The sequence below is a fragment of the Hylobates moloch genome, unplaced genomic scaffold, assembly GCF_009828535.3.
Source record: "Hylobates moloch isolate HMO894 unplaced genomic scaffold, HMol_V3 SCAFFOLD_4, whole genome shotgun sequence".
Lineage (NCBI taxonomy): Eukaryota > Metazoa > Chordata > Mammalia > Primates > Hylobatidae > Hylobates > Hylobates moloch.
Window position 1 is genome coordinate 40,040,139 of NW_026652279.1, and position 27,958 is coordinate 40,068,096.

The following is a 27,958-nucleotide window of genomic DNA, read 5'->3' on the forward strand; positions in this document are numbered from 1 at the left end:
TTATGGCATTGAGGAATCTGCCTAGTAATATTATTGCACAGATTTTGGGGTGACAGCTCTCTCCAGCCATATTGAGTTCTACAGATTATAGTCATTTGTTAGTAGCATGAACTTTGACCCTGAGGTACTGCCTTTTCTCTCTTATGTACCCAGAATAGCCTATCTAATTAGATTGCTTATGGATTTCTGCTTCATGGTTTTTCAGTTAATATACTGGGCACCATTTAAAAAAACAAAACAAAACGAAAAAACCTTTCTGCTACTCCTCCAGAATTGTTTTCTGTCTTGGTCAAAAAAAATTATGCTTTTTCCAACTTTGAAGGCACACAAAGTGCTATTGTTGCTGTTGCTGAAACAAAGGTCTTCCATAGGAAAATTAGATCCTGAAAACTCAGAACAGTTCACCTAAGCACTGCTTATAGTACTGCAGGATGGTGCTTATCCTCGCCTCTCTTTCAGTTCTCTCAGCTACTGGAAGAGAAAAACACCCTTTCCATTCAGCTCTGCGATACCAGTCAGAGTCTTCGTGAGAACCAGCAGCACTATGGTGACCTTTTAAATCACTGTGCAGTCTTGGAGAAGCAGGTTCAAGAGCTGCAGGCGGTGAGTAAGGAGAAGGTGTGAGACTGGGAGAAGTGTGATGAAATTTAGTGCAAGTAGTGAAGCACTAAAGAGCAGTATGGAAGAAGTTAATGTAATTAGGGGTCAGGGAAGAAAGTGGGAGAGAAGAAAGAGTTAATTGAGATGGGAATAAGGTCTGAGAAAAATTACAGTGAAGCAATTAGAAGAAAAAAGTTCAGTGAGATGGTGGGAGAGAAATCAAAACATGAGTAGGAAACAGTGAAGACTGAGACTTTGGTACTCTGACACAGAGAAAGTGTTGATTTTGCTTTAAGTAATAAGAAAATTGTAGGAAACTTTGGACCTGAGAAACAAAACAGGCAGCACTGTTGACAGCCAGGGAGAGGAGTACAGCATTGAAGTTGGAGGAGACTGAGAATTAGTATGGAGACATATAGGATACGGAGGAGGAGAAGGGAGTTGGGAGGGGCTAGGCAAGCAAGGGAAAGATCAAAGTGGCGTCTGCAAAAGCCATAAGCATCCACAGCAGACTTAACTTTTTTTTTTTTTTTTTTTTGAGACAGAGTCTCGCTCTGTCACCCAGGCTGGAATGCAGTAGCACGATCTCGGCTCACTGCAACCTCCACCTCCTGGGTTCAAGCAGTTCTCTGCCTCAGCCTCCTGAGTTGCTGGGATTACAGGCGCCTGCCACCACACCCGGCTAATTTTTTGTATTTTTAGTGGAGACAGGGTTTCACCATCTTGGCCAGGCTGGTCTTGAACTCCTGATCTTGTGATCCACCCGCCTCGTCCTCCCAAAGTGCTGGGATTACAGGCTTGAGCCACAGCGCCCGGCCCAGACTTAACTTTTAAGAGGAGAAATTCGAGAATGAGAATCTGGGAGAAAAATCTAATCAAGACAAGAGTTTTATGTAGGTGAGTAATCTGCTAGAGCAGAAGCTTCTGACTTCTAAATTTGGACTTGAGCATTATAAGCGGGGATAGTCCTCTGTAAACAAGCTCTCATTCTGCTCGAGTACACTTTCTTAAGAGCTTTCGTCACTGAATTACTAAGCTTATTCTTCTTCCAGGGGCCACTAAATATAGATGTTGCTCCAGGAGCTCCCCAGGAAAAGAATGGAGTTCACAGAAAGAGTGACCCTGAGGAACTAAGGGAACCGCAGCAAAGGTAGGGGAGTGGCTCTCTCAACCCTGGAGCATACACCAGAGTCCAGAAATTGGGCAGTAATCTAGATTTAACTGGAGTCCTTTATATGGATTTAATATGTCTTATTTTATTAGCCTCACAGAAGTGATGTGAGGATCAAATAGTAACAATAATAACTAACATTCGTGTGTGAAAAGTTTGTAAAACAAAAAGAGCAACACCAACACACACACACCACTAACAACTACTCTATGATAGTAAAATGAAAGCTAATCAGTTCCTGAAATTTCTTTAGGTATTTTCTGCAGCTTCATTTAACCCCTCTACAGCTTTGCTTTTAAAATATTGTTTTCAGACAAGCTTATATGGATTTTCTTGCTTTACAACCTTATGAAGACTTTGAATCTCTTGTATTAGCAACTGTTTTCTGCATCTGATGATGCTTTTTGTTTTCGTCTCATCCTAAAGCTTTTCTGAAGCTCAGCAGCAGCTATGCAACACCAGACAGGAAGTGAATGAATTAAGGAAGCTGCTGGAAGAAGAACGAGACCAAAGAGTCGCTGCTGAGAATGCTCTCTCGGTGGCCGAGGAGCAGATCAGACGGTAAAGGCTGAGGGAGATAGCCTCTTCCCTTCCGATCCTTTCTGATCATACTCATGTACATTTCCTGCCAGACTTAGGATTTCTTAAGATCTTTTTCTCATCTTGAGTTAGTTGCTGCAATGAGTTTACCGACATTGTGGTCACCCAAGAACGCTGTACTTTTGGAGTATAGGAGAGTCAGTGTTTTCTAAAACAGTTGTTCTTAGAGAGTAATAATGATATCTACCATTATTGAAAGATATATTATTTCATCCTAACCATAACTATATGAGGTAGGTGTTGGGTTCTCTAGAGGACCAAATAAGTGACAACCTCATTTTCCACCTGAGATCTGAATCCATGGAAATCTTTTTTAAAAGATTAAAAGATTGAGAGATTAAAAGACTGCTTTATAAATGATGTTAAAAGAATGTAGCTTTTTATTTGTTGGCAAATGCACTTCCTAACCCTGAACTTCCCCTCCCAGTCACAGACAATGTTGGGCCAAGGTAGACCTCCTTCACAGAAAATCCTGCTCTTGCCAAACAAGAGCATTGGAGTAACAGAGTGAACTGTGCTTCCTATGAGCAGTTTGCTCCAAGTGTAATTTGGAAGGGCAGAGCTACACATCCCTAGTTCCTTATTCTCATCAAAAGAATCACTATGCATGACAGGATAGAGAGTTGCTACAAGTATTTTGCTTCTGGAAGTCCCTTTCCATGGAAAAGATCGTTAAAAGCAGGCACTTTTATTATATTTTGGGAGAAAGCCACCTATGCATATGATCACTTTCCTCAGAGAATGACATTTCTGATATTAATGCCTTCTTGTAAAGTTTATGTGGCAGAGGTGACAGCCCCATTGAGCAGGTCTTACTTGAGATACCTTTCTTTCCAATCCAACATTTTCACAACTTCTTAATTTTCATCATCTATTCAGGCTTTGATATGCAGCTTTGAGGGTGGGCCAGCTTTGCTTAAATGCCTTGTATGGTGTCTTGCCATCTCTGCCGAGCATTTTCAGGCCTGTGCCCTAATGACTGTTTCTCTTCTACTTGCTATTGAATTGTTTAGACCGGTGAAACCTGGCCAGTGGGGAGGTTGATCTCCCTCTTGTGTAACTAACCTGTCCCAAACCAACTGAGACTGCATGTGTGGGATGATGACCCTTGAGCCTGTGCAAGCTGTATGAATTCAAGCCACAATTCCCTCTTTAGCTCTGATGCAGAATGGAAGTTGGGGTAGCTAATTAAGGGCTGCCTGCCTAGTCCAGGTACTGCCATTGTAATGTTAGAATCTCACATGTACTCTAAAGAGCAGGTGGAACTCAGTGGCCTTCCAGTTTAAAGGCAGTCAGTACCATCTTCCTCATCAATACCTACAAACTTCTCATCCTTCCTCAGCATAGCCTATGTTGACAGACTGACCTCCATAGTAACAGACCATGCTGTTCCAGACCAAAGCTGCTTCTGAAAAGCTTATCACATGGAGGAATAGACACAGAGGTGTATTTTTTAGTCAGCCTGTCTCTCAGGAGGGAAGCAGGAAAGAAGGAGCTAGGCTGTGCATGCTCAGTTTCTCTGTTACATGCAGCTCCTTTGTTCGTTTGACATAACCATTGAGTGAGTAATGGCAGCTTCTTCATTAAATGGAGAAGTTCCAGTATTAAATAAGCAAATCAGTAAATCAGCAAAAACTGAGCCAGAAGGCAGTAGAGACTGCCAATTCAATTTAATTTTTTTTAGTTCAATTTAATTTTTAAAACCCCACAGAAATCTTCCTTGGATGCTTTTGCCTATTAGCCTTTAATAAAAGAAAAAAATGTAATGAGTGTCTCCAAGTCAGGTGTGGTGTGGTGGAAAAAAGAACGTGAGGCTTGAAAGACAAAGCTGGGTATTGAATTCTGGCTCTGCCGCTTACTGGCTGTGCCGCCATGGGCAAATAATTTAACCTCTGTAAGCCTTAGCACTTTGAAGATAATAAGATCAACCTCAAAACCTGAGGATTAAATGTATGTAAAGCACCCAGCCTAGAGCCTGATACATAGTAAGTAGGCAGTCAATTCCTGATAGTTATTGTCACATTTTGCTGCTGCTGAAGGAGACATATCTACTGGTACCCCCCTTGCATGGGGTTGGGTTTGTGGGAGCAGCTTTTGCTGCAAGTCTCCTCCTGTGCTGCATTGTGTGGCAGGATGACTGGGAAGACTGGGCCTCATCAGCCTCTCATGCTATGAACCAATGCTATGCCTCTTTTTTTTCTCAACTTAGGTTAGAGCACAGTGAATGGGACTCTTCCCGGACTCCTATCATTGGCTCCTGTGGCACTCAGGAGCAGGCACTGTTAATAGATCTTACAAGCAACAGTTGTCGAAGGGTAAGAAGGAAGAAGGGTAAAGAGAGGGTGTTCTATTATCTGACAGGGCTGGCTATATTGGGGGCAAGGAGCTGAGGAGAAGGAATGTGGAAGTCCAGCCACGTAGCAGCTGATGAGTCTAAGGCTGGAAGGGTTTGGAAGATTAGAAGAACCTGGTGGAATTTGCCAAGTTGTTGACTCTGAGGCAACTTTCCTCTCAGAATACCCCTTTCTACAGTGGTTGGGTCAGCTTTGCTTAAGAGCAAGACTACTAGGAGGGAAAGCAACATAGCCCTATAGGGTGAAAACTCTGACTTTTTTCTTTCAGACCCGGAGTGGCGTTGGATGGAAGCGAGTCCTGCGTTCACTCTGTCATTCACGGACCCGAGTGCCACTTCTAGCAGCCATCTACTTTCTAATGATTCATGTCCTGCTCATTCTGTGTTTTACGGGCCATCTATAGACTTAGTTGTTACTCTTTGGACCACTCCCTTCAGAACTTGGAATTCTCTCACCTCTAACATCAGAACATCAATTCCAGTGGAACAGTCTTCCCATTTACAGGTCTTCTCTCCAACTCTTCACGGAAAGTGCCTGCAAAAACAGAGGTGGATACAAGGACAGGTTGGAGCTGCAGGGACTGGCAAGTCTGCTTTCTTCTACTGCCCTGAGCCTGAACACTTCTGCTTAATCTGAGAATCACATTTGGTTTGTTGAGCCTAATATTTGTTGAGATTTTGCAGGACCCTGATCTTTTGTGGTCCTGTAAAAGATACTGAGGAATGTCTTTCAGCCAAGTCAAGAGGATGGTTTCAATAAACCTAATAATCTGAAATTCAGTATCATTTTGATTGATAACTTTCTTTGCCTCGTTTGCCTGTATTTTCTCCTGTTTCAGGGAGAAGGTGGCTCTGCCATAAACAGTGTTCAGGGAAATGAACATGTCACCTCATAGGACGTCTGATTTAGGTATCTTGCAGAATAGGGTGGTGAGAGCTGAAGAAACTCCCTAGGGGTTTTAGCTATTAGATCACATGGGAGGACAGCATCTTCTTCCCTGTCAATTTCAGATATAATTGGAGGGAGAATTTCAGGTCCTAGACTATAAGGATAGAATCCCTTTGCTTTTACCCTTGATCACATGTATACTAAGGTATTAAGTGGCCCAAGTCTTTCCTTTCACCAAAGGGTAGGGAGAAGTGTCTATGGACAGCAGGGTTCCAATTCTTGTCATTCCAGGAATATCTGGATATTCCTGGAATGTGGGCCCTGAGACAGTGCCCAGGGGCCACTGGGAGCCAGTATTAGGCATTGACTGTCAGCCAGGAGTCTGACTTGACTGGTCTAACGCCACACTGCAACTCCTGACCTCTTGAAGTACTAAGTTACTTTGCTGTTAGTGACAGTTATTACAGTTTCTCAGCCCCATTGTCTCTACCCTCTGTGGCAGTGGAAGGAGAATATAGAGAAGACAAAATTAAATATAGATAGACCTGAGAAGGACAGCCAGGATAGAATTCCATTTGTGCCTATTCCCTGCCTCCCCTCCCCTCCCCTCCCCTCCCCTCCCCATCCTACCAGTTGGTTATTTTCTCATTGTATATGTGATATGTTCACTGCCTAGTCTCTCCCTAAAGAAGAGAGAAGACCGGTGGGCTGACTGATCTGCTCTAAATCTACTGTGGTGATTAAATCTTGGTTACAACATCCTGGGAAGTTTCCTGAACAACTGTAAAATAATAAAATTATTTTCAGAATGAAGAGTTTATGTGTATGTGTGTGTATGTGTGAGTGAATGGATATGTGCGCAGGTGTTTCGGTACCTGTGTTTGCACGCTGGGAGGTGGAAGGTGGACAAGGGAAGTAGGGAAGGAGGTAGCCAGGAATGGTTATAGGGGTAGAAAGCTCTACGTATTCAGGCTTACTTCTCACTGGCTAATATCAGTGACGGCTGCATACATTTTTCCAGCCTTAGCTGCTAGACCCCAGGTGATGAATGCAGTGAGGAAATTCTATCCTAACACTGAACCAAATACGCCGGGCCTTAGGGCATGAAATTGATACAGGTCCATGCATGGTCCTGGGAGAACTCTTGTCTGGCACATAGTGAAAACATTAGGCCCCTAGGGATCCCTCCGGGTGGGAATGGGAGAAGAGAAGCTTAATAGCATGTAGCAGGTTAGATAGGCATTATTATGTTTTGTTTTGTTTTGTTTTGTTGGGGTTTTTTTGAGACCGAGTTTCACTCTTTCGTTTCAGCTGGAGTGCAGTGGCACAATCTCAACTCACTGCAACCTCCGCCTTCCAGTTTCAAGTGATTCTCCTGCCTCAGTCTCCCAAGTAGCTGGGATTACAGGCACCTGCCACCATGCCCGGCTAATCTTTGCACTTTTAGTAGAGATGGAGTTTCACTATGTTGGCCAGTCTGGTCTCAAACTCCTGACCTTGTGATCCACCTGCCTCGGCCTCCCAAAGTGCTGGGATTGGAGGCGTGAGCCACTGTGCCCAGCTATTATGGATTTTTAATATTAAGTTGCTGCTTGAGAGAAGATAACTCACTTTTTCAAAGTACAGTAAGTGGTTTAATTGAACCAAGTCTATCTGGCTTCAAGGCCCATTCTCTTTCTGTGTGATACACCTCACTACCTCATCAGTAATGAACTTGTGACATTTGCTAAGGAAAGATGGGGCTTCTTGGTGTCATCTCTGATTAATTTCTATACTTTCTCTAAAGAACTATGTACCTGGATGCTGTGTCAGAGCATCTAGTCTAAATCGTATCTTGACACTACATGAAGATTCCAAGTGATTTTAAAAGACTATTTTCCCTTCTACGAATGTACTCTTCCTTATCATAACTTCGGTACCACCATGATAAATAGGTAATAAAGTAGGAGGAATAAATAAAGCTCCCCCAGGCATAGAATCCTTAGATTTGGAAGTGACAGAGGCTTCATAGTCCTAATGCAGAAAAGTGCCTGTATCATGGGCCAGTTTCATCCAGTCCTGCTTAAACTCCTTGGAGAATGCACCGTTGTGAACAAATCAAGAAGTCCACAATCAAGATTAGGAGAGGCTAGGTCGGATACAATAACAGACACCCTCAAATTCTCAGTAGCCAAAACAAAGGACTATTTTTTAGTGAACGACTCCAATTCCCTCACATGGTGGATGGGGCTCCACTTGTGTTCTTTCTCACTCAGGGACCCAGTCTGCTGGAGGAGCCAATATGAAGAGTTGCAGGTCGCCTTGGGCAGTGGTGAAAGCATGGCAAAGCTTGCAGTGGTCTTACGGTCTCCGCCAGAAAGTGGTATCTGTCACTGGCCAAAACAAGTCACCTGAGTAAGTCTGACTTCAAGAGGGAAGGGAGGGGCAGCAAGTCTTGACACACAGTAAAACAGGATACCACAAAGACCTTCTTCCATCAGCTGACCAGCACCTGATTCTTTCAGAATTCTTCCTACTCTCTGGAGCCAAATCTTTAGTTTGTTAGCTCAGGCTCCACAGTGCCCCAAACAAGCTAGGAAACTCTCCTTCCATGTCTTGCCTTTTCCCTCATGAGTTATTCCCTTCTGGCATTCAATTGGTCGATGTTTATTTGAACATCTATATGAAAACTCTACTTTTAAGTGCTGTGGGTCATATAGGGGTGAGTTTCTTTTTAAGTCTCATGCTTCAAAACCCACATATAAATCACTTTTCCCATAAAGCCTTTCTAGATGAATACACCCAATACCAAATGCTCTGAATTCCTTTACTGTCTCAAACTTAACTGCCACCCTATTTAGGACACAATGCTGTTCTACAGCATTCTCTAACGTGTTTTCTGGTTGAATGTTTGTTTCTCTCACTAGATTACAAACTCAGAGTCAAAGCAGCATTTTCTATGACTGCCCTATGCCCCCCATTGTCAAAACCTTGCAAAAGACCAGGCACAGAAACATTTAATCCTTTTAAAATTTAAGTGTCTAAAGCAGAAGAAACTGACTCAAATTTCAGGAAGTAGCTGTGAGGATGGGGTGGCAGGAAATGATGAAAACCTGAATACGGAACTGAAGCAGCAGCTCAGTTTCTCACTCCGAAGTGGCAGCAGCCAGAGAGGGAGTCGGTGTGGACGCGAGGAGCCAGGCGCTTAGAACAGAGGCTCGTACAGGTGGAGGTGGGTACTCTGAGCCATGGGACAGTTGGGAAACACAGAGTAAGAGTTGAGGAGGAACCTACCTGGCTCTTAGTCCTTGGTGATGGGCAAGGTCACCACCAGTAGGCTTTTATCCTTTTATGGCCAGAAGGCCTGGTTGTGAGTGGTTGTAGCAAATCAGCATCTGGAGATAGACAGAGAAGGGAGGGGCTTAAACCCAAGGCAAATGATTCAGGAGCCATCTAGCACCAACATCAAGCAGAGTGTTGCCTAGTTTCTTCTGGCAATCTACAACCCACTCTAAGGCCTGTCTCCCCTAGGTACGGAGTTGGGAGGAGGACCACAGGAGACAAAAACAGTGTCTGCCCTTGAAGAGCATATGGTCTCAGGGAAACAAACCCACATAGGAAATGTAACAGATCAGGAAGTAGTCACTGATGTACACTAGCAGTGAGTACCAAGTGCTGATGCAGCCCAAGAGAAGGCACGATTGTTCTGCTGGGGCTAGTTTCTGTGTTCGTAGATCATGGAATCCCAGAATGTCAGAAATCAAGGAGACTACAGATTAGCTAGGTTAACCCCTTCATTATTTTCCACTGGGGAAATCAGAGATAATTGCTGATTTGCCAAATTATTAAAGTTAGTATTTCTTAATCGCCTGGTCTGGTACCTGGCAAATGAGTACCTACTCTGTTGATGCCCTGGTGATGGTCCTTCAGAGGATTAGTCACAGAGCTGGGGTGACAGCCAGGGCTTGTGACTCCCAGTCCGTGTACTTTGATGCAGGAGGTCAGCATCGCAACAAGGTCTCACCAGATTACTCTCTGGTTCTCACCTCTAGATAGCACTTCTTACCTTTCGGTTTCTGGTCAATAGGTCAAGGATATTAGATAAATTGTCTCTATTTCAGAAACTCTTTATTTCAAAAATGGGTGAATGGGAGAGTCAGGCTGACAGAGGAGCCACAGGAAGGAGGATGGGACCATCAGTCCTCATTGCTTCCTTATTGCTCATGACTATTTCAGAAACTTCTCCATTCCAGTTTTCTGTGTGACAGTCCTTTTGTTGCACAGCAGCCCAGGAGCCAGGGGATGAGAAGCAGAGGGGATGATAAGTAGAATCCTTACTAGGATGCAGGATTCTAAGTCTTGTTTTGCTGTCTCCACCCGCATCAGGGAAAGCCGAGCTGCTTTCAGCCGTGACTCATGGCTGACTCAGTCAATATCTCTCCAGTGTCCCCTTAGCATCTCTTTAACTGATTTACCCAGACTTCCCCTGGGCTGGTTTTTAAGGGGTTGCTCAATGGAGAAGATGGAGTTTGCAAGTGGAAATAGAAAACTGGAGAATCTGAAGGCCTAGGTAGAGACAGAACCCGAGGAGTGGTTGTAAAGGGACTCTTTGGAGACAATGGAGAGCATGGGGAAGGTCTCCAATGGGATGAGGTGTCCGAGGAGGGAAGGGTTGCCAGCTAGCAAGTGCTGCCAGGGTCAAGAAGTCTCAGTGGCGACCACAGCACAGATGAGCATTGTCTGTTGTTACTTCTTCACACCAAGATCCACAGATGCAGAGCAACTGTGCTGCTCTTCTGCATAGTCCAGAAGGCCGACTAGAACACTGGGAATGCCCTAGAAGAATAAGTTTGGCACCCTTCCAAGCTAGTGTTCTCTAAATATTTCCGCAACATTTATTTAGTTGATAAAAATTGAATACCTCTTAATGTTCAAAATCAGATTTATTACATATTATTATTTTTTCTACGATAAATTGTCAACTTGAAAACATGCTATTTTTTGAATTACTTTTCTTTAGCAATTAATTGAACCATTTTTTAAAAATTGAGTAATAACTGACTTATTCCCAGCAAATATTGCTTTCCCAACGCATTGTTCCGTGTGGAAATTTCAGCTGACTGTCCCTGCTGACCTTACACAGCTGTGAGGTGACCAGACTCAGGGTGGAGGTGGGACAGCACTTGGACCAGGGGCTGGAAAAATTCTCAGTATAGTTCAGCAGGTTGTAAAGAGGGATGTAGATGTTCACTTTGTGAGAAGCAGAACCAATTTGTATTTCAACAGTGACAAAGGAATCATATATAGAAACCTGAGTGAAATGAGGCCATAATTCTAGGGATATTATAGCACCCCTCATTGCCAACCACCTTCAGCCACTGCCTGGCTGGCCTCGGGACACAAGTGAACAATTCCAGCGATTTTGACTCGTGGGTTACCTAGTGTTACCCACACCCATGATGACGTCTCTCTAGCCCCAGGTGGGCCCAGGCCACATCAGTTCGTCTTGAATAAAGTCCCATCTCTCATCTTGTAACTGAGCAGAAAAGTCTTCCTACAACTCCCATTTGCTTTGCTTCATTTTCTATTTTCTTCTAAGAAAAAAAAAATGCAGGAAATATTGGGCTGCTATATTTTGACTTCAGCATTCCTATTTTCCCTCCTCTTGATGCTTTTTTGTCCCTAATTATTCCCATCTCCGGTCACTCTCAGATGTGGAAGTCTGTAGTGGGCCATGATGTGTCTGTTTCCGTGGAGACCCAGGGTGATGATTGGGACACAGATCCTGACTTTGTGGTGAGTTCGGAAGTAGCTTTGCTTGGACAGTGCAGAGGGTGGGGTGGGGAGAGCATCTGGGCCACTCTGTGACCTTTGAGGATGCTTGGAAAAGGGCCTTCTAGGATGAGACAGCCCTCATGCTGGGACTAATCGGTAGGACAATTGGCTGTCACCTGTGGAGCATGCACGATACCTGGTATCAGGGATGAAAGGAGACAGGTGTGGGCGAGTTTGACAGTGTGATTGACAGGCCATGGCAGGCTATACTGAAGGTGAGAAGCAGGTGAACCTGGGTCTCCCCTGGCCCATGATCCAGGATTCAAGCTGGACATGTGTAATTGGGGGATTAAAAAGCTGTAGGAGACCAGATGGGGTAGGCATGAAGTATGAAGAAGAGGAATGGAGGTTTCAGAGCTCACTAGTTTAATTCTTTGTGTTTTCTTGTTTGTTTGTTTTTTGAGACAGAGTCTCACTCTGTCACCCAGGCTGGAGTGCAGTGGTGCAATCTCAGCTCACTGCAACCTCTGCCTCCCAGGTTCAAGCGATTCTCCTACCTCAGCCTCCCGAGTAGTCCCTGTAGCTGGGACTACAGGTGCATGCCACCACACCTGGCTAATTTTTGTATTTTTTTGGTAGAGATGGGGTTTCACCATGTTGGCCAAGCTAGTCTTGAGCTCCTGACCTCAAGAGATCCATCCACCTCAGCCTCCTAAAATGCTAGGATTACAGGCATAAGCCACCACGCCTGGCCTCACCAGTTGAATTCTTACATGGGATCAGGATGGGATAAACATAGAGAGGATGTGAATAAAGACCCAGACTGAAGAAGGCAGTGGACACAGGGGACATGGAGGGCATGTGTCAGTTGGGTGGCCCTTCTCAATGTGGCACATTTCTTGCCGTCATGTATTACTGAGTGCTGTCATTTGCAGAATGACATCTCTGAAAAGGAGCAACGATGGGGAGCCAAGACCATCGAGGGCTCTGGACGCACAGAACACATCAAGTAGGTGCCAAAAGGACTGGGGAAAAGGAAGGGGGTTATGGGAAGAGGCCAGAGAAAACTCAGAGACTTGGGGGAAGGTGAGGGAGGAAAAGGTTAGGGTAGTTCATGTCTATGTAGTATTGTGTTTGTTTTTTTCTAGAGTCTGTTCCTGTGTGTACCTGTGTGTGTCATTGCGTATTTCCATTTTATGTCTCTCCTCTTACCCTCCTCAACCCTATTATCTGTCTTTTATACCTAACAACTCTGCTATTTCCCCAAGTGGGTCTATTGGATTAACTGCCTCCCTTCCTTTAGTAAAGCATGAGAGATTCATAGAGGAAGTGGCCCAAATACTAAGGTCCTCTCTATCTATCTACCTGGCAATCATCTATCTCCTATCTGTCTCTTCAGATAAATGTAAATGTGTATTTAGAATTCAGGGCGACTTCCTTCAGATGAACTAAGAACAATTCGGTAAAATGTCAAGGTGAAGAACTCAGAATAAATGCTATAAAAAGAAGCCACTTCAGCTCCCATACCTGGCCCAAATAACTTTTAAAATACAGGTTTGTACTTAGCTATTTGACAAAAGTTGGAAGCCATGAATGGTAACATGAAGAAATGTAACACTTGGAAAACCTGTTGATAAAAACTATTTTGGCAACGATGTTCAGGGATCTTTAAGATTATAGCCCCATATGCATTTTACCAGAAACAAACAAACAAACAAAACCCTCTGATACCAGAAGATAAAAGGAACTTACAGACATATCCAGGGGTTTCTGTGGGATATGTCATACATTCAGGCTGAGAGATCCCCTCCTCTCTTCCATGGATGATTCAGGATCATCTAACCAGGACCATCTGCTTTGCACAGTATCAAAATGTCAAACATTAGTAGCAAGGTAGACACAATAAATAGTGTAACAAGCAAAAATTCAACAACTACACACAAAATGGCAAGATTAATACAGTTTTAAGCTCCATTTTTAACTCCCCCCACCGCACCCTAAAAGCAGTATTTTTACCTCTAGATTTTAAAAAGTGTCAGTGGATGACCACATTGCACAAGCAACACACTGTGAAAGCCTGGCACAAGTTTATACAACTGGATGACAGTACCACATTGTTTAATCAGAAATAAATGGTTTCGGCCAGGCGTGGTGGCTCACGCTTGTAATCCCAAAACTTTGGGAGGCCGAGGCAGGAAGATTACTTGAGGTCAGGAGTTCAAGACCAGCCTGGGCAACATGATGAAACCCTGTGTCTACTAAAAATACAAAAATTAGCTGGGCGTGGTGGTGGGCACCTGTAATCCCAGCTACTCAGGAGGCCGAAGCACGAGAGTCTCTTGAACCCAGGAGGCACAGGTTGCAGTGAGCTGAGATTGCACCACTGCACTCCAGCCAGGGTGATAGAGCGAGACTCGGTCTCGATAAATAAATAAATAAATAAATAAATGGTTTTAATTAAGTAGCTATAATGAATATTATTCTAAAACCACGCCATTCTGGAAAAAGATTGAAACAATGGAACAGGGTCATTCAGGAAGCTTCTGTGATACCCCTCTATAGACTCATAGATCAAAAAAAAAAAAAAAAACCACAAGACCCTTTTCCTTTTCTGAATAAAGGCCACTCAACACTGGTATTCTGGGAATTGTCCAGATGAGGATGCACACTTCATACCTTTTTTCTCCCACTGCCTGTTTCATATATAGGAGGTAGGAATACAGTATTTTAAGGAAGTCTCCTAAATTCCTGCCATAATGTTATGGAAAGAGCTTGAATTTGGATATCAGATAGATTTTTAGATTCAATTCCTAACTCTGCCACTCTTAGCAATGTGAACTCGGTCACATAACTTTTTTGAACCTCAGCTTATTTATCAAACGGGGATAAGAATATCAACCCTAGCTTTGCACAGTGGTGGCATTGTAGCCAATGAGGTTTATCCGAGGTGTGATTATCGCTAATTGAAAACTTTTCCCAACACTCCGCCATGATGACTTGCAATATAGTAGGCACTGGCAAAAAAAAAAAAAAAAAAGCCACCCTGAAGATGTATAGTTAGAGTTCAATGGGATAGCCAATGTCTAATGCAGTACTTAGCACTTCCGAGCAGCTCAGTGATGTTATTTTTGTTTCCTGTTAATATAGGTTAGTTTAATCAGATTTCCTTTCTAAAATCTAACAAACATGTAAACAGACAACAGCCCTCTTTTCTCCTAAGTGGTGTCTACCTGGGCTGTTGTATTGCGCAACTCCTATACACAGATCACTCTGACTGGTGCTGCCTGGAGTGGTACAACATGGTGACCCTGCACATTTCCTTGTTAACCTAAGTGAATCTATCAGATAGAATAAACGATGGAGATATTGACGAAAAAAGCTCGCTCATCTCCCATTTACCCAGGTTATCAAGGAGTAAAAGCCTGGTATCTGCTGGTAATAGGCCAGGTGGCTTTAGACAAGTCCCTTTTCCTGTCTGATTCTCATTTTGCCCATCTGGATCAAAAAGACCTCTAGAGGACTTTCCAGTAGTAAGTCTCCACTGTTTGGGGATTCCCTCTCGTTAGTGTGGGCTAAGCCAGTCTTTAACATCTGATGGGAATCACCATGGTCCTTGGAAAGGAGAGGGAAATTGGAGAGGAGAACAGTAGCTGTAGATGCTAACACTGACAGATCCCAAAATGAAAAAACAAAAAGCCAAACAAACAAAACAAAACAGTAGCTGTAGAGCTGAGATGACTAAAAGCAGGAAAAGGAAGTGCTTGTAGTTCTTACTAATCTTACTACCTTCCCCACACCGTGATGTCTCTTTTTAGGTCTGTCTTGAATAAATTTAGTTTGGATAGTAATTTGGTAATTCAGTGAATAACTCAGATGGTCCAATGCATCCCTTATCCATTCTGTAAAGGAACTGCCTGGTTTTCAAGAACTATCACCCTTCTCTCCACCTTCTTTTCTCCACTCTTGCCCATTCATTCTCAAGACTCAAGGGTGTCTTTTCCCTTGACTAGTTTGTTTATTTTCAAATCTGTCACAGACTGATACTTTTGTAAAATAAAATAAAATTGAGTTTCTGGAAAAATAAATGGTTAAAAATAACACAGACAATACAAACACAATTTTTATTTTTAAATTCAACAGATATAAAATCACGATGTTGTCAGGCATGCTAGTCTGTGCCTACAGACCCAGCTACTCAGGAGGCTGAGGCAGGAGGATCACTTGAGTCCAGTAGTTCTGGGCTATAGTGCTCTATGCTGATTGGGTCTCCACGCTAAATTCTTAATCAATATAGTGACCTCCCACCTCCCAGGAGCGGGGGACCATAGGCTGCCTAAGAAGGGGTGAACTTGCCCAGGTCAGAAGTGGAGCAGGTCAAAACTCCAGTGCTGATCAGCAGTGGGATTGTGTCTGTGAGTAGCCACCGCATTCCAGCCTGGGCAACAGTGAGACCCCATTTCTAAAAAACAAAAAGAAAAAGAATAAAATCACTGTGTCAAATTGCTATAAAAGTTTCTAAACACATATTCTCAATTTTTATTCTTATTTCCCTGTGAAACAGAAACAGTTCAGCTTGTGGACCACACTGAGTGGCACTGCCCTGGAATAATCTTTCAGCACTTCCTGGAACCTGTCTGGCCTTCAGATTAAATCTTTACTAAGCTATAACCATAGGATGTCTGCCTCAGTGGCCCTGTCCTCTTTCTTGTGCCCTGACATTTTATAGCAAGTGGAAATAAAGAATGGTGTAATGCCAAGAGTATAGAAATAGAATTCTGGAGCTCTAGTGGCTGATTCCAGCTCTGCTGTAAAAGGGCTCATGATGCTGAGGAGAGTAATAATATTTTACCATCCTATCTTGATTTCCATCGGTGACTGGAGATTATAGTACCATCCCTGTTTCCCTCACAGGGGTACTGGGAAGAGCCATGGCTATAACTTAAGAATAATGGCTAACATTTATTAAACTATTATATGTCATGGAAAACACTGAGTACTTTTTAAAAACAATCCTATATCATAGATGATGTTGGCATCCTGATTTCACAGAAAAGTGAATGGATATATTAATGTTAACAATTTGTCCAAGGATACAGAGATACAGGTTGAGCATCCCTAATCCAAAAATTCTAAATCTAAAATGTTCCAAAATCTGAAATTTTTGAAAGCCCACATGATACCACAAGTAGAAAATTCCACACCTGCTACATGTGATGGGTCACAGTCAAAATACAGGTGCACAACAGTTTTTTCAGCGTCCCCAAGGGAAAAATAAAGTTACCTCCATTTATTTAGGTCTTCCTTAATACCTTCCTTAATATAGTGTATATGACACATAAATGCATTTCCTGTTTACACATGGGTCTCGTCCCCAAGATATCTCATTATATATATGCAAATATTCCAAAATCTGAAAAAATCCTGAATCCAAAACACTTCTGGTCCCAAGCGTTTGGGATGAGGGATACTCAACCTGTAGTAATTTGAATTTGGCTCAGTCTGACTCCATGGGCTGAAATCTTAACCATTATATTGTTTTTGTCTAATAAACATAATATCATCATGTCCATAATTCTTTTGTTGAAATGAAATGCAAATTCCCATGAACTAAGCTATTGCCATTCCCTAAGGCTGCTTGCTATTCTGTTTACAGTGACAACGTACTCGATAAGTTGGCCTTACTAATACGACAGTCACTTCATAAACAAACGTCTTTATGAGTGCCCAAAGTCTCTTTCATTTAATGTTTTCTTCACTTTATTATTTTTCAAAAATTAACTTTTTTTTTTTTTTTGAGACGGTGTTTCGTTCTGTCATCCAGGCTGGAGTGCAGTGGTACGATCTTGGCTCACTGAAACCTCCGCCTCCGCCTCCGCCTCCTGGCTTCAAGTGATTCTCCTACCTCAGCTTCCTGAGTAGCTGGGATTACAGGCATGTGCCACCTCGCCCAGCTAATTTGTGTATTTTTAGTAGAGACAGGCTTTCACCATGTTGGCTAGGCTTGTCTTGAACTCCTGACCTCAAGTGATCCGCCTTCCTGGGCCTCCTACAGTGCTGGGATTACAGGTGTAAGCCACCATGCCCGGGCAAAAATTAACTTTATTGATACCTAATCGTTATAAGAAAATAGTTCAATGAGTTTTGACTATATATATATAATATAACCACCAATGCAATCAAGATATAGAATGTATCTATTACCATGAAAATTTCCCTGCACCTCCTTGCAGTCAATACACCCCGTACTGATCTTTTTGTCACTATGGATTAGTTTTGTCTGGCATAGAATTTCATGAAAACAGAATAATATAGAATGTATTGTTTTGTGTTGTCTTCTTTCAGCATAATGTTTTCCAGATTTATCCATGGTGTTGTGTATATAAGTCTTTTGTTCTTTTATATTGTCAAGTAGTGTCCCATTGTATGGATATGTCACAGTTTGATTATTCATTATCCTGTCGATAGACATTTGGATTATTGACAATTTGGATCTATTACAAATGAAACTGTCATGGGCATTTGGGTACAAATCTTTTTGCTGACATATCCTTATTTCTCTTGGGAAATTGCCAGAAGTAGAATTGCTGAGTCATGTAATAAGTGTATGTTTAACCCTTTGAGAGATTCTCAAACTCTTTTCCAAAGGGAATTTACCCTCTTTCATTCCTACCAGTAATGTGTGGGTTTCAGATGCTCCACATTTTTGTCAACACTTGTTATTGTTAGTATTTTTAAATTTAGCTGGGTGCAGTGGCTCATGCCTGTAATCCCAGCACTTTAGGTGGCCAAGGCAGGAGGATGACTTGAGCCCAGGAGTTCAAGACCATCTGGACAACGTGGAGAGATTCTGAGTCTACAAAAAAAATAGAAATTGGCTGGATGTGGGGATGCTCACCTGTGGTCTGAGCTATTCGGGAGGCTGAGGCAGGAGAAGCACTTGAGCCCAGGGGTTGAAGCTGCAGTGAGCCATGTTTGCCCCACTGCACTCCAGCCTGGGTGACAGACTGAGATCCTCTCTAAAAGACAAACAAAACAAAACAACAACAACAACAAAACCAACTTAACCACTGTTTTAAGTATGTGGTGATTTTAATTGGAATTTCTCTGATGACCAGTTTTATTGAGTACATTTTCATTTGCCATTCGTATATCTTCTTTATGAAGTATCTGCTCCCATCTTTTTCTCACTTTTAAAGTGAGTTGTTTGTCTTTTTATTAAGTTGCTGAAAGTTCTTTATATATTCTGGATGTAAGTCTTTTGTGAAATATGTATTTTATAAGTGTATTCTCCCAGAACATAACTTGCTTTTTCACTTTATTGATTGATTGATTGATTGAGATGGAGTCTCGCTCTGTCACCCAGGCTGGAGTGCAGTGTCATGATCTCAGCTCACTGTAACCTCTGTCACCTGGATTCAAGCGATTCTGCTGCTTCAGCTCCTGAGTAGCTGGGACTCAGGCGCCCGCCACCACGCCCGGCTAATTTTTGTATTTTTGGTAGAGACGGAGTTTCACCATAGTGGCTAGGCTGGTCTCGAGCTCCTGACCTTGTGATCCACCCGCCTCGACCTCCCAAAGTGCTGAGATTACAGGCATGAGCCACTGCGCCTGGCCACTTTTTCATTTTATTAATGGCATCTTTTTAAGAGCAAAAGATCGTAATCCTGATGAAGTCTAATTTATTGAAAAAAAAATTTATGGAGCTAATGTTTTATGTATCTAAGAAATATTTACCTACCCCAAAGTTGTGAAGACTTTCTTTGATGTTTTGTCCTAAAGTACTTACAGTTTTAGCTTTTACATTTAAGTCTATGATCCCTTTCAAGTAGACTTTTCTGTGCAGTGTGAGGTCAAGATTGAGGTTCATTTTTTTCCATGTGATTATTTAGTTGCTCAACACTATTAAAAGAGTATCCTGTTCCCATTGACTTACCTGGCGTCTTTGACCACGTACATGTGGGTCTATTTCTGGACTCTATTCTGTTCTGTTGATCTATTTTCTACCCTGACAGCATACCATACTGCACTGATTATTGTAGCTTTATAAGTCAAGAAATCATGTAGTCCTCAACTTTGCTCTCCTTTAAAAAAAAAAAAAAAAAAAGGAAACAAATTTTACTATTCCAGGACTTTACATTTTCACATAAATTTTACAATTCACTAGTCAATTCCTACAAGAATGCCTGTTCAGATTTTGATTGGGATTGCACTGAACCTATAGATCATTTTAGGGAGAATTGACATATTAATGATATTGAGTTTTCCAATCCATGAACATGGGATATCTCTCCATTTATTTAGGTCTTCTTTAATATTTTCAGAAATATTTTTTAGTGTTTAGGTCTTGCACATACTTTGTTAAGTTTATCCTACAATGTTTCATGTTATTTCATGTATTTATATTTAACTTTCAGTTTCCAAATGTTTATGGCCAGTATGTAAAAATACAATTGATTTTAATATAATGACCTTGTATCCTGTGACCTTGCCAAATGCACAATGCTTTAGTAGCTTTTTTTGTGTGAATTATTTAGGATTTTCTATATACATGATCAGGTCATCTGTGAATAAAAACCTTATATTCTGAGTCACTCACATTTGTGCTTTTAGTTTTGTAATAAAAAACAAACACAGATTGAGGAATGAGTCATCTTTGAGGTGCTACATTTTGCTTGGTTCACATAAGCTGCATTGCTTTATCAATCCAAAGTCTTTTAAAACTTAAATTGGATATCTGAGAGTTAATATGTCAAAAGTTTCTTAGGCACAACACAGCATATTGAATTGGAATTTTTTGTTTTCCTCTCTATCTCTTCCAGCTGTCCTCTATCTCCATACATTAAACATCTTTGTGTCCTCAGAGCCTAACAGTACCTCACACTTAAAAGTTTTTTAGTTAGTAGTTATCAAATGAAGGAATGATATAATTAAGACCTGTTTAGGCTGGGCATGGTGGCTCACGCCTGTAATCCCAGCACTTTGAGAGGCCAAGGCAAGAGGATCACTCGAGGTCAGGAGTTTGAGACCAGCCTGGCCAATGTGGTGAAACCCTGTCTCTACTAAAAATACAAAATCTAGCTGGGCATGACATGCATGCCTGTAATCCCAGCTACTCCGGAGGCTGAGGCAGGAGAATCGCTTGAACCTGGGAGGCAGAGATTGCAGTGAGCCGAGATCATGCCACTGCACTCCAGCCTGGGTGACAGAGTGAGATTCTGTCTCAATAGTAATAATAATAATAATAGTAATAATAATAAAGACCTGTTTAGAATGACTTCAGCTATAACCTAAAGAAGTCTGTTTTCTTTGGGCCTCAATTTCATTCAAATTATATCATCTATTGGTATGATCCCCTGACTAGTTTTTCTGTTATCCTTTAGATGAATATTCCTGAGTATCATTTTCTAATCCCTTTTAAAAACTTGTTTTAACTATAATATAGTTATAACCCATTTAACAATTATTATATTCATTAAAAAATTGCAGATTTTTTCCATTTGAAAGTAAATTTTGGCCCCATTTTCTTCATCTTTCACCTGAATACTTCAGTTGGAAGATATTGGGCAGGCATTTACATGTCCTTGGTACTAGTAGCTTATGACACAGTGTTGGTGTTGAACTGACAACACAAGATCTCTGCTTTCAACGCTGCCAGAGAGTTTAGAGGAGGCATGGGAACAGGGGGTTCTTCCAGCACTTGGCTTAATTTCATCTGGTTCATAGCCAGCTTTCTAAAATTAACTGTGGCTAAAGCTAAGAAGGCTTTTTTAAAAGACCTTTAGTGGAATTATCCACTAAAGGCCACCAGATGGATCTATTCTTCTGCAAAAGAAGACAATTTCTGCTGAGAGACAGCCATTCTACATATAACCAATGTGTCTGGTTGTCCTGAGCTGGTAAAGTCCCAGCTCACCATCTAACATCACTACCTCAATATCCTAAACCCTCATTGCTTGCTGCAGAAAGTCAAATTTCGTATTTAGGGTTCTCTTGCCCAAATGTTTCCAAGAATCCCCGGATCCTTATATGTGTCCAAATAACAGATCTGATTGTCACATGGGGCTGAGCTATCACTTCATATCCTCAAGCCAAAGAGGTTGGCCAAGATGGCTTTCTGCCCCTTTAATTGTTGCAGTCACCTTTCATGGTAAAGATGGAAGTGGGTGTGAAGTAAGAAAGAGAATGCCTTTTTTTGGTGGTGCTTTCTCTTAGGGATAGAGGTGTCCCTTCAAATCAAGAGAATTTGAGGCTTAAAGTGTTATAGCAATTATTGTGAGTGGATTTTGTTAGTTAGTTTTCATTAGTCCTTAGTTTTCTTAGGTATTATCAGCCTGGGGGGAAGGGGCAGAAGATCTTAATTCATGACCAAAAAGCATAAAAAATACTACTAATGTTTAAATAAATTTCCCCAATTCTGTGTTTTTATAAGCATTATTTTTAATGACTTCCTAGTACACTAGTGAAAGGTAGTTATTTCAATTTATTTAACTATTATCCAACAATTGGTCATATAGATTGTTTCTTAGTCATTGCTATTATGTACAATGCTTCAATGAGTATCATTTAGACATTAAGGACATTAAGCTTTGCCATATTTAAAATCATTTCCCTGGTGTAGACTCCTAAAACTAGAATGTGTAGGTCCAATGGTATGTGAATATTTTTCTGCCTTTTGAGACACATCCTCTAATCGATAGAAAGCAGATCCATTCAGAAAAGAAAATAACTTTCCAGTTATCAGAATATAGGTATCATTGTCCTCTAATATTTAAGAACATGAAAAATGGGACTAAAAATCACAAGGTTATTTCAGTGAGCAAAATAACAGACTAGAGGAAATATTACTGGCCTATGGAGAGTTTAAATCAGGCTATGGTATGCAGGCCAGACTGATCTTTTACTTCTAGACCCATCACTAGTATCTTTTGGGGGCCCAGGTTATTACTGAAAATAAACAGGACAGACTTCAAGACTTCCATTTTTCTGGGAAGATGGGTTTGTTGATCTCCCTGGGATAGATGAGCCTTGGTCATGTGGTTTCTTCCAGCATCCACCAGCTGAGGAACAAAGTATCGGAGGAGCATGATGTTCTCAAGAAGAAAGAGATGGAGTCAGGGCCCAAAGCATCCCATGGCTATGGAGGTCGGTTTGGAGTAGAAAGAGACCGAATGGACAAGGTAAGTTGAAAAGGAAAGAGTTGCTTTAAAAAAATACATTAAAAAATAGATATATTATATATACTTATATATTTTGTAAATATATATAATTATATACTTATATATAATTATATGCCTCTATAATAAGAGCCAATTATATATAAGTATATATAATTGACTCTATAATAAATAATTGGCTATAAAATAATTGGCTCTGTAAGAGCCAATATAAGTTTATATATACTTATATATTTTGTATGTTATAAGAAATATATTATATATTATATTTTATATATACATATATAAAATATTATATATTATATATTATATATTATATTTTATATATACTTATATATACTTTATATATACTTATATATTATATTTTATATATATACTTATATAAGTATATATGTATAAATATATTGCATTTTATATATATACTTATATAAGTATATATAATATATATTAATTATGATATATAATATTAATATTACATTATATTACATATTATTAATATATTAATGCATTAATTTATTAATATATTAATATATTATATTACACATTAATATATGTAATATAATGCATTAATAGTGTAGATTATATGTTATATTAGTATATATAATATATAATATATATGATATATAATATAGATATATTATATATACTTATAGTATCTGTTATATATAAGTATATAGTTACTTATAAGTATATATTATATATAAGTATATAATTAATATATTATATATTAATACATTATATATTATATACTATATACTTATATAATGATTTATAAATATATTTATAAATATATATTATTAATATATGTAACATAATTATAAGTAAATGTAAATATATAAATTTATATTATATGTATATTTTAATATATTATAATTATATGATATATTTATATTATAAATATATAGTTTATTCATAAATATATAGTATATAATATTAAAGTATATATAAAATATTTCACTAAAACACCCAGATACTTTTGTTCTAGATCAGAATATATATTTTTTGACTCATTTATTGGTTCATGAGTTAAAACTCATTCAAAAGTACAGTATTCATTTGGTCTCTAAAATATAATGTCCACATGTTATTTGTATCAAATTTTTCTGATCTCAACACATAAGATATACATGGCAGAAAATAAGAGCCAAGATATTAGAACTGCTGGCCTGTTGTAGCCCCAACAGCACTGTAACTCCTAGACCAAGAAGACAGGGAGCACAAGTGGAGAAGGAAAAAATATGTTTTAAAATCATTTGCTGCTTTTAAATGTTTATGTATTATGTCTATGTTGCAACTTCTCTTTATTATTTTCTTTGCTGTGTATTTAGTGATTTTTTTTGTATATATGTCCTACATTACATGTTGTATAAAGCTCAGAGTTCACTTCTGAACTTTGACGGCCATACAGGAGCAAAGATCTAGAACAAAATCACTGGCTTTCCTAATGAAATATTCCATCCCGGCTATGGCGTCCGGTCAGTCCCCTTGGTCGTTCCTCCACACTACACTCTGTTCTGCTGCACAATGCTCTTGTTTCAGCTCTTTTTGTTTCTGGTTTAAAACCTGCTCTGTCTACCTAGTCTCTATCCCCTGGTTCCCAGCCCATCCTATGGGAGTGTTCAGAATGAAGGATTCCTTAATGATATTAAAGAAGAACAGGGATGAGCAGGTCTCCAGAAAAAGTCATCTTGCTCTCCCATCGCATATTTTTTGGCACCACTGTCAGAGGCCATAGATCTGACCCAGAATGGAATTTCTTACATGCCTACATCCCACTCCATCTCTGTATTTATTTTTTTAAGGTCATTTTTATCTTTTCACTCACTCCATCCTTGATTTTTCTCAGAGTGCAGTGGGCCATGAGTATGTTGCCGAGGTGGAGAAGCACTCTTCTCAGACGGATGCTGCCAAAGGCTTTGGGGGCAAGTACGGAGTTGAGAGGGACAGGGCAGACAAGGTAAGTGACCACTCTCTCCCAGCCACTCACCTCCAGTCATGTGAAAGTTGCCCACACTCACCCCTGGATGGAGGCACATGCTTCTTTGTTGAAAGACAGGCAGTGGATGCTGTGAGGACCTGACACCATCACAGGTATACCTCCCTCAGCAGGTTCCTTGGTGCCAGTGTTGGAAGCCACATGCTGAGCTGAAAGACAGTGATTCAAATAAGGAGAAGACTCTCAAACTGTGTGTTTGAATGAATAATTCCTCAAGCCACTGGTTTTTATTATACTCATATGCATGAAGATAGAACAGAGAATCGTCTAAGCTCTTCTTTTGGCTTAACATCAAAACCTTATAAATACTCATGCCTTTTAGGAAAACAGAGTCATCAGTTTAAATATTATTGCCATGGCAGCAGATAATCAAGTTAAACAACTAATTAGGGTTACTATTTACAGGATTTAGCGTCAATCTATGAAGTCCAGATATCTTTAAAGACTTCTTTGTACAAAACAAAACAAAATGTTGTTTTGAAGAGAAAAAAAAGTACCGTATGATTACAGCATCATATTGTTGACAGGAGAGTAAGACTGATAACTCATTGATGTTTTTAGTTCCATGTCGTATTAGGTCAGATTCTTTGAACTCATTTTTTATGGTGTAGAATGGTGTCTCCTGCCCTGCAGCTGCACACAGAGAGAGGACATCTCCTTCACAGTTAGCCGAGATTTTTTCTTTGTTTTTGCCAACGGTTGTTAATTAGGTGGACATGAATCCTTAAAGCTAAAGATTGGAAGCTAAGGCAGCTAAGTTCTAGAACATTAATTGTTTGCATCATTGGAGGGTAAAACTATGAAAAACAAAACCAGGGAAGTTTAAAACATACTGCAAAGCTAAGGGAAGATGTAGAAGGCAATAGTGGAATATGGAGCATGCAATGTTCTAGAATCAGGACGGAATTCCCTGTTCCATCTTGGCCCCACTCTTGCCTGCCTTTGCTTAATCTCCGATTCTTACATCTTTTGCTCACAAGCCACAAATGGAATCACCCAGTCACTGTGTCATGTAAATCAAGAAACAATACATGTTAATTAGTTCTTAAGATGCAAAAACCCAGACTTGCTTAGATACCCATAGTTCCTGAGCCAGATGGAGAACAAAGCTCCAAAACTCTGCAGTAATGTTGGGTATCTGGGCAACATGTCCAGTCCCGGAGCCAGCTAGGATCCAGACTCTCCTGGTTGCAGTTATCCCACCAAAATCCACATATTTGTGTTTCCATTACTGAGTAATGAAAGAGAAGAGGCACAGCATTATCAACTGGGAATAGGGTAATGTCTCTTCATGAGCAGAGTGCTTTATACCTTACAAGGCACTTTTCTAGGTATTACATTTCACTTTTGTGAGGATTTGTTAGGAAGAAAAGCACTAAGTTAGTGAATGAACCTAAGTAGACACTTTACCTTGTCCCATTTAGTTCTCATGATATCCCAAAGGAAGAGGGATCATTTCTCTCATTTTACAGTCGAGGTAGATAAGGCAGGCATGCATGCCTCTCCTGATTTTATATTAAAAGAGACTGGGGCTTAGTAATATAAAGGAACGTGCCTAAACTTCAACAACTATAAATAGGGGATGTAGGGTTTGAACCTAAAACTGTCTGTGTCCAGGGCCTATGTTCATTGCTCTGTAGTATCCTGTGTCCATACCAGCCTGTTTCTACATTAAACACCCATACTCAGCCCGAAGCCCCTACAAACTACCTCTGGGGTTGGCTGGGAGTAAGGGGAGGTTAGGAAGGGGAAAACCTGTCAGCTCTGACTAATCAATTCTCTCTCCTCTTCTCTGTAGTCAGCAGTCGGCTTTGATTATAAAGGAGAAGTGGAGAAGCACACATCTCAGAAAGGCAAGGACACTGTACTTCACTCAGCCTCAGCAATCTGACTGGCAGGCTCTTCTGCTAAGACTATCTTCCAGCAGTTGTCATCAGCTTTTTAACTTCCATGACCCAGCTCGCCACTATTTTATTTACTTTTTGTTCATTTGTTTGTTTTTGAGACAGGGTCTTGCACTGTCACCCAGGCGGGAGTGCAGTGGCACGATCACGGGTCACTGAAGCTTCGACTTTCTGGGCTCAAGCGATCCTCCCACCTCAGCGTTCTGAGTAGCTGTGACTACAGGTGTGCACCACCATGCCTGGCTAATTTTTTATTCTTTGTAGAGATGGAGTCTCACTATGTTGCCCAGGCAGTCTTGAACATTTTGGCTCAAGTGATTCTCCCCTCTCACCCTCTCAAAGTGCTGGGATTACAGGCATGAGCCACCGCACCCGGCGCTATTTTATATACTTTTTTATTTTTTTGAGAGGGAGTCTCGCTCTGTCACCCAGGCTAGAGTGCAGTGGCACTATCTTGGCTCACTGCGAGCTCTGCGTCCTGGGTTCACGCCATTCTCCTGCCTCAGCCTCCCGAGTAGCTGGGACTACAGGCGACTGCCACCATGCCTGGCTAATTTTTTGTGTGTATTTTTAGTAGAGACAGGGTTTCACTGTGTTAGCCAGGATGGTCTAGATCTCCTGACCTCGTGATCCACCTGTCTCTGCCTCTCAAAGTGCTGGGATTACAGGTGTGAGCCACCGTGCCTGGCCCTATTTTATATGCTTTTAAAACCCAGTGTGTACTTGCTTCTGTTTTTCTCCATGATCACTTTCTGTAATATTGATCAAGTTTTTTTGTTTTTTTTTTTTTTTTTCTGAGATGGAGTCTGGCTCTGTTGCCCAGGCTGGAGTGCAGTGGCGCAATCTTGGCTCACTGCAAGCTCCACCTCCCTGTTTCACGCCATTCTCCTGCCTTAGCCTCCCGAGTAGCTGGGACTACAGGCGCCCACCACTACACTGGGCTAATTTTCGTATTTTTAGTGGAGACGGGGTTTCACTGTGTTAGCTAGGATGGTCTTTATCTCCTGACCTCGTGATCCGCCTGCCTCGGCCTCCCAAAGTGCTGGGATTACAGGCTTGAGCCACTGCGCCCGGCCATATTGATCAAGTTTTTGAATCCTTCTTTTTTCTCTAATGGATTGAAAATAAGGTATTCTATTCCTTTTTTTTAGAAGGTTATTCCTAAATTTTAACATGCATCTTTGACTTAAATTTAAAATTAATCACAATCTCTTCCGGAGTATATCGGAAACATAGAATATTTTAACTACATTCTTTTTAACCAACCATATTGTTGTTCAGTGTGTTGGTTCCATCTTATTCCATCTTATTATTGATTCCATCTTATAAACCCCACAAAAATGAATCATTATTATTACTTAGTAAATGCTTATTTAAATTGACCAAGGTATTTACCTATTTCCTAGCTCGACATTGCTTATTGTATTTCATTGTTTCACCTTTGTGTCTTCTATTTCCTTCTTGCTAAAATATTCCATTGATAATTCTTTTAATGAGTCTATGAAAAAACTTTCAGT

General features: G+C 40.7%; 2 protein-coding genes, 2 long non-coding RNA genes and 1 pseudogene across 9 annotated transcripts in view; 3 read left to right on the top strand and 2 right to left on the bottom strand.

Moving 5' to 3' along the window:
* The window catches only part of GOLGB1 (golgin B1), a 93,857-nt gene extending 87,431 nt beyond the window's left edge, over positions 1 to 6,426 (top strand). For all 6 annotated transcript variants that reach the window (XM_032150050.2, XM_032150052.2, XM_032150053.2 and 3 more), the window contains 5 exons: positions 460 to 603; positions 1,653 to 1,750; positions 2,198 to 2,332; positions 4,581 to 4,686; positions 4,994 to 6,426. In XM_032150050.2, the coding sequence (XP_032005941.1) occupies positions 460 to 603; positions 1,653 to 1,750; positions 2,198 to 2,332; positions 4,581 to 4,686; positions 4,994 to 5,128 (618 nt within the window). In that variant the 3' untranslated portion in view covers positions 5,129 to 6,426. The remainder of the gene's footprint in view (positions 1 to 459; positions 604 to 1,652; positions 1,751 to 2,197; positions 2,333 to 4,580; positions 4,687 to 4,993) is intronic.
* Positions 6,427 to 7,662: 1,236 nt separating this feature from the next.
* Positions 7,663 to 13,423, bottom strand: LOC131383235 (uncharacterized). The gene is made up of 3 exons (XR_009213110.1): positions 13,120 to 13,423; positions 8,887 to 8,987; positions 7,663 to 7,985 (listed from the first exon to the last, which is right to left on the bottom strand). It is a non-coding gene; the product is annotated as an uncharacterized LOC131383235 (long non-coding RNA).
* HCLS1 (hematopoietic cell-specific Lyn substrate 1) overlaps positions 8,686 to 27,958 on the top strand; it is a 29,226-nt gene continuing 9,953 nt past the window's right edge. Inside the window, exons 1-6 of the mRNA XM_032150058.2 lie at positions 8,686 to 8,824; positions 11,305 to 11,388; positions 12,303 to 12,376; positions 22,415 to 22,544; positions 24,388 to 24,498; positions 26,336 to 26,390. Of these exons, the coding sequence (XP_032005949.1) occupies positions 11,305 to 11,388; positions 12,303 to 12,376; positions 22,415 to 22,544; positions 24,388 to 24,498; positions 26,336 to 26,390 (454 nt within the window). The 5' untranslated portion in view covers positions 8,686 to 8,824. The remainder of the gene's footprint in view (positions 8,825 to 11,304; positions 11,389 to 12,302; positions 12,377 to 22,414; positions 22,545 to 24,387; positions 24,499 to 26,335; positions 26,391 to 27,958) is intronic.
* LOC116467604 (U4 spliceosomal RNA) lies at positions 14,270 to 14,400 on the top strand (annotated as a pseudogene).
* LOC131383234 (uncharacterized) lies at positions 19,192 to 25,409 on the bottom strand. The gene is made up of 4 exons (XR_009213109.1): positions 25,035 to 25,409; positions 24,560 to 24,686; positions 22,333 to 22,501; positions 19,192 to 19,448 (listed from the first exon to the last, which is right to left on the bottom strand). It is a non-coding gene; the product is annotated as an uncharacterized LOC131383234 (long non-coding RNA).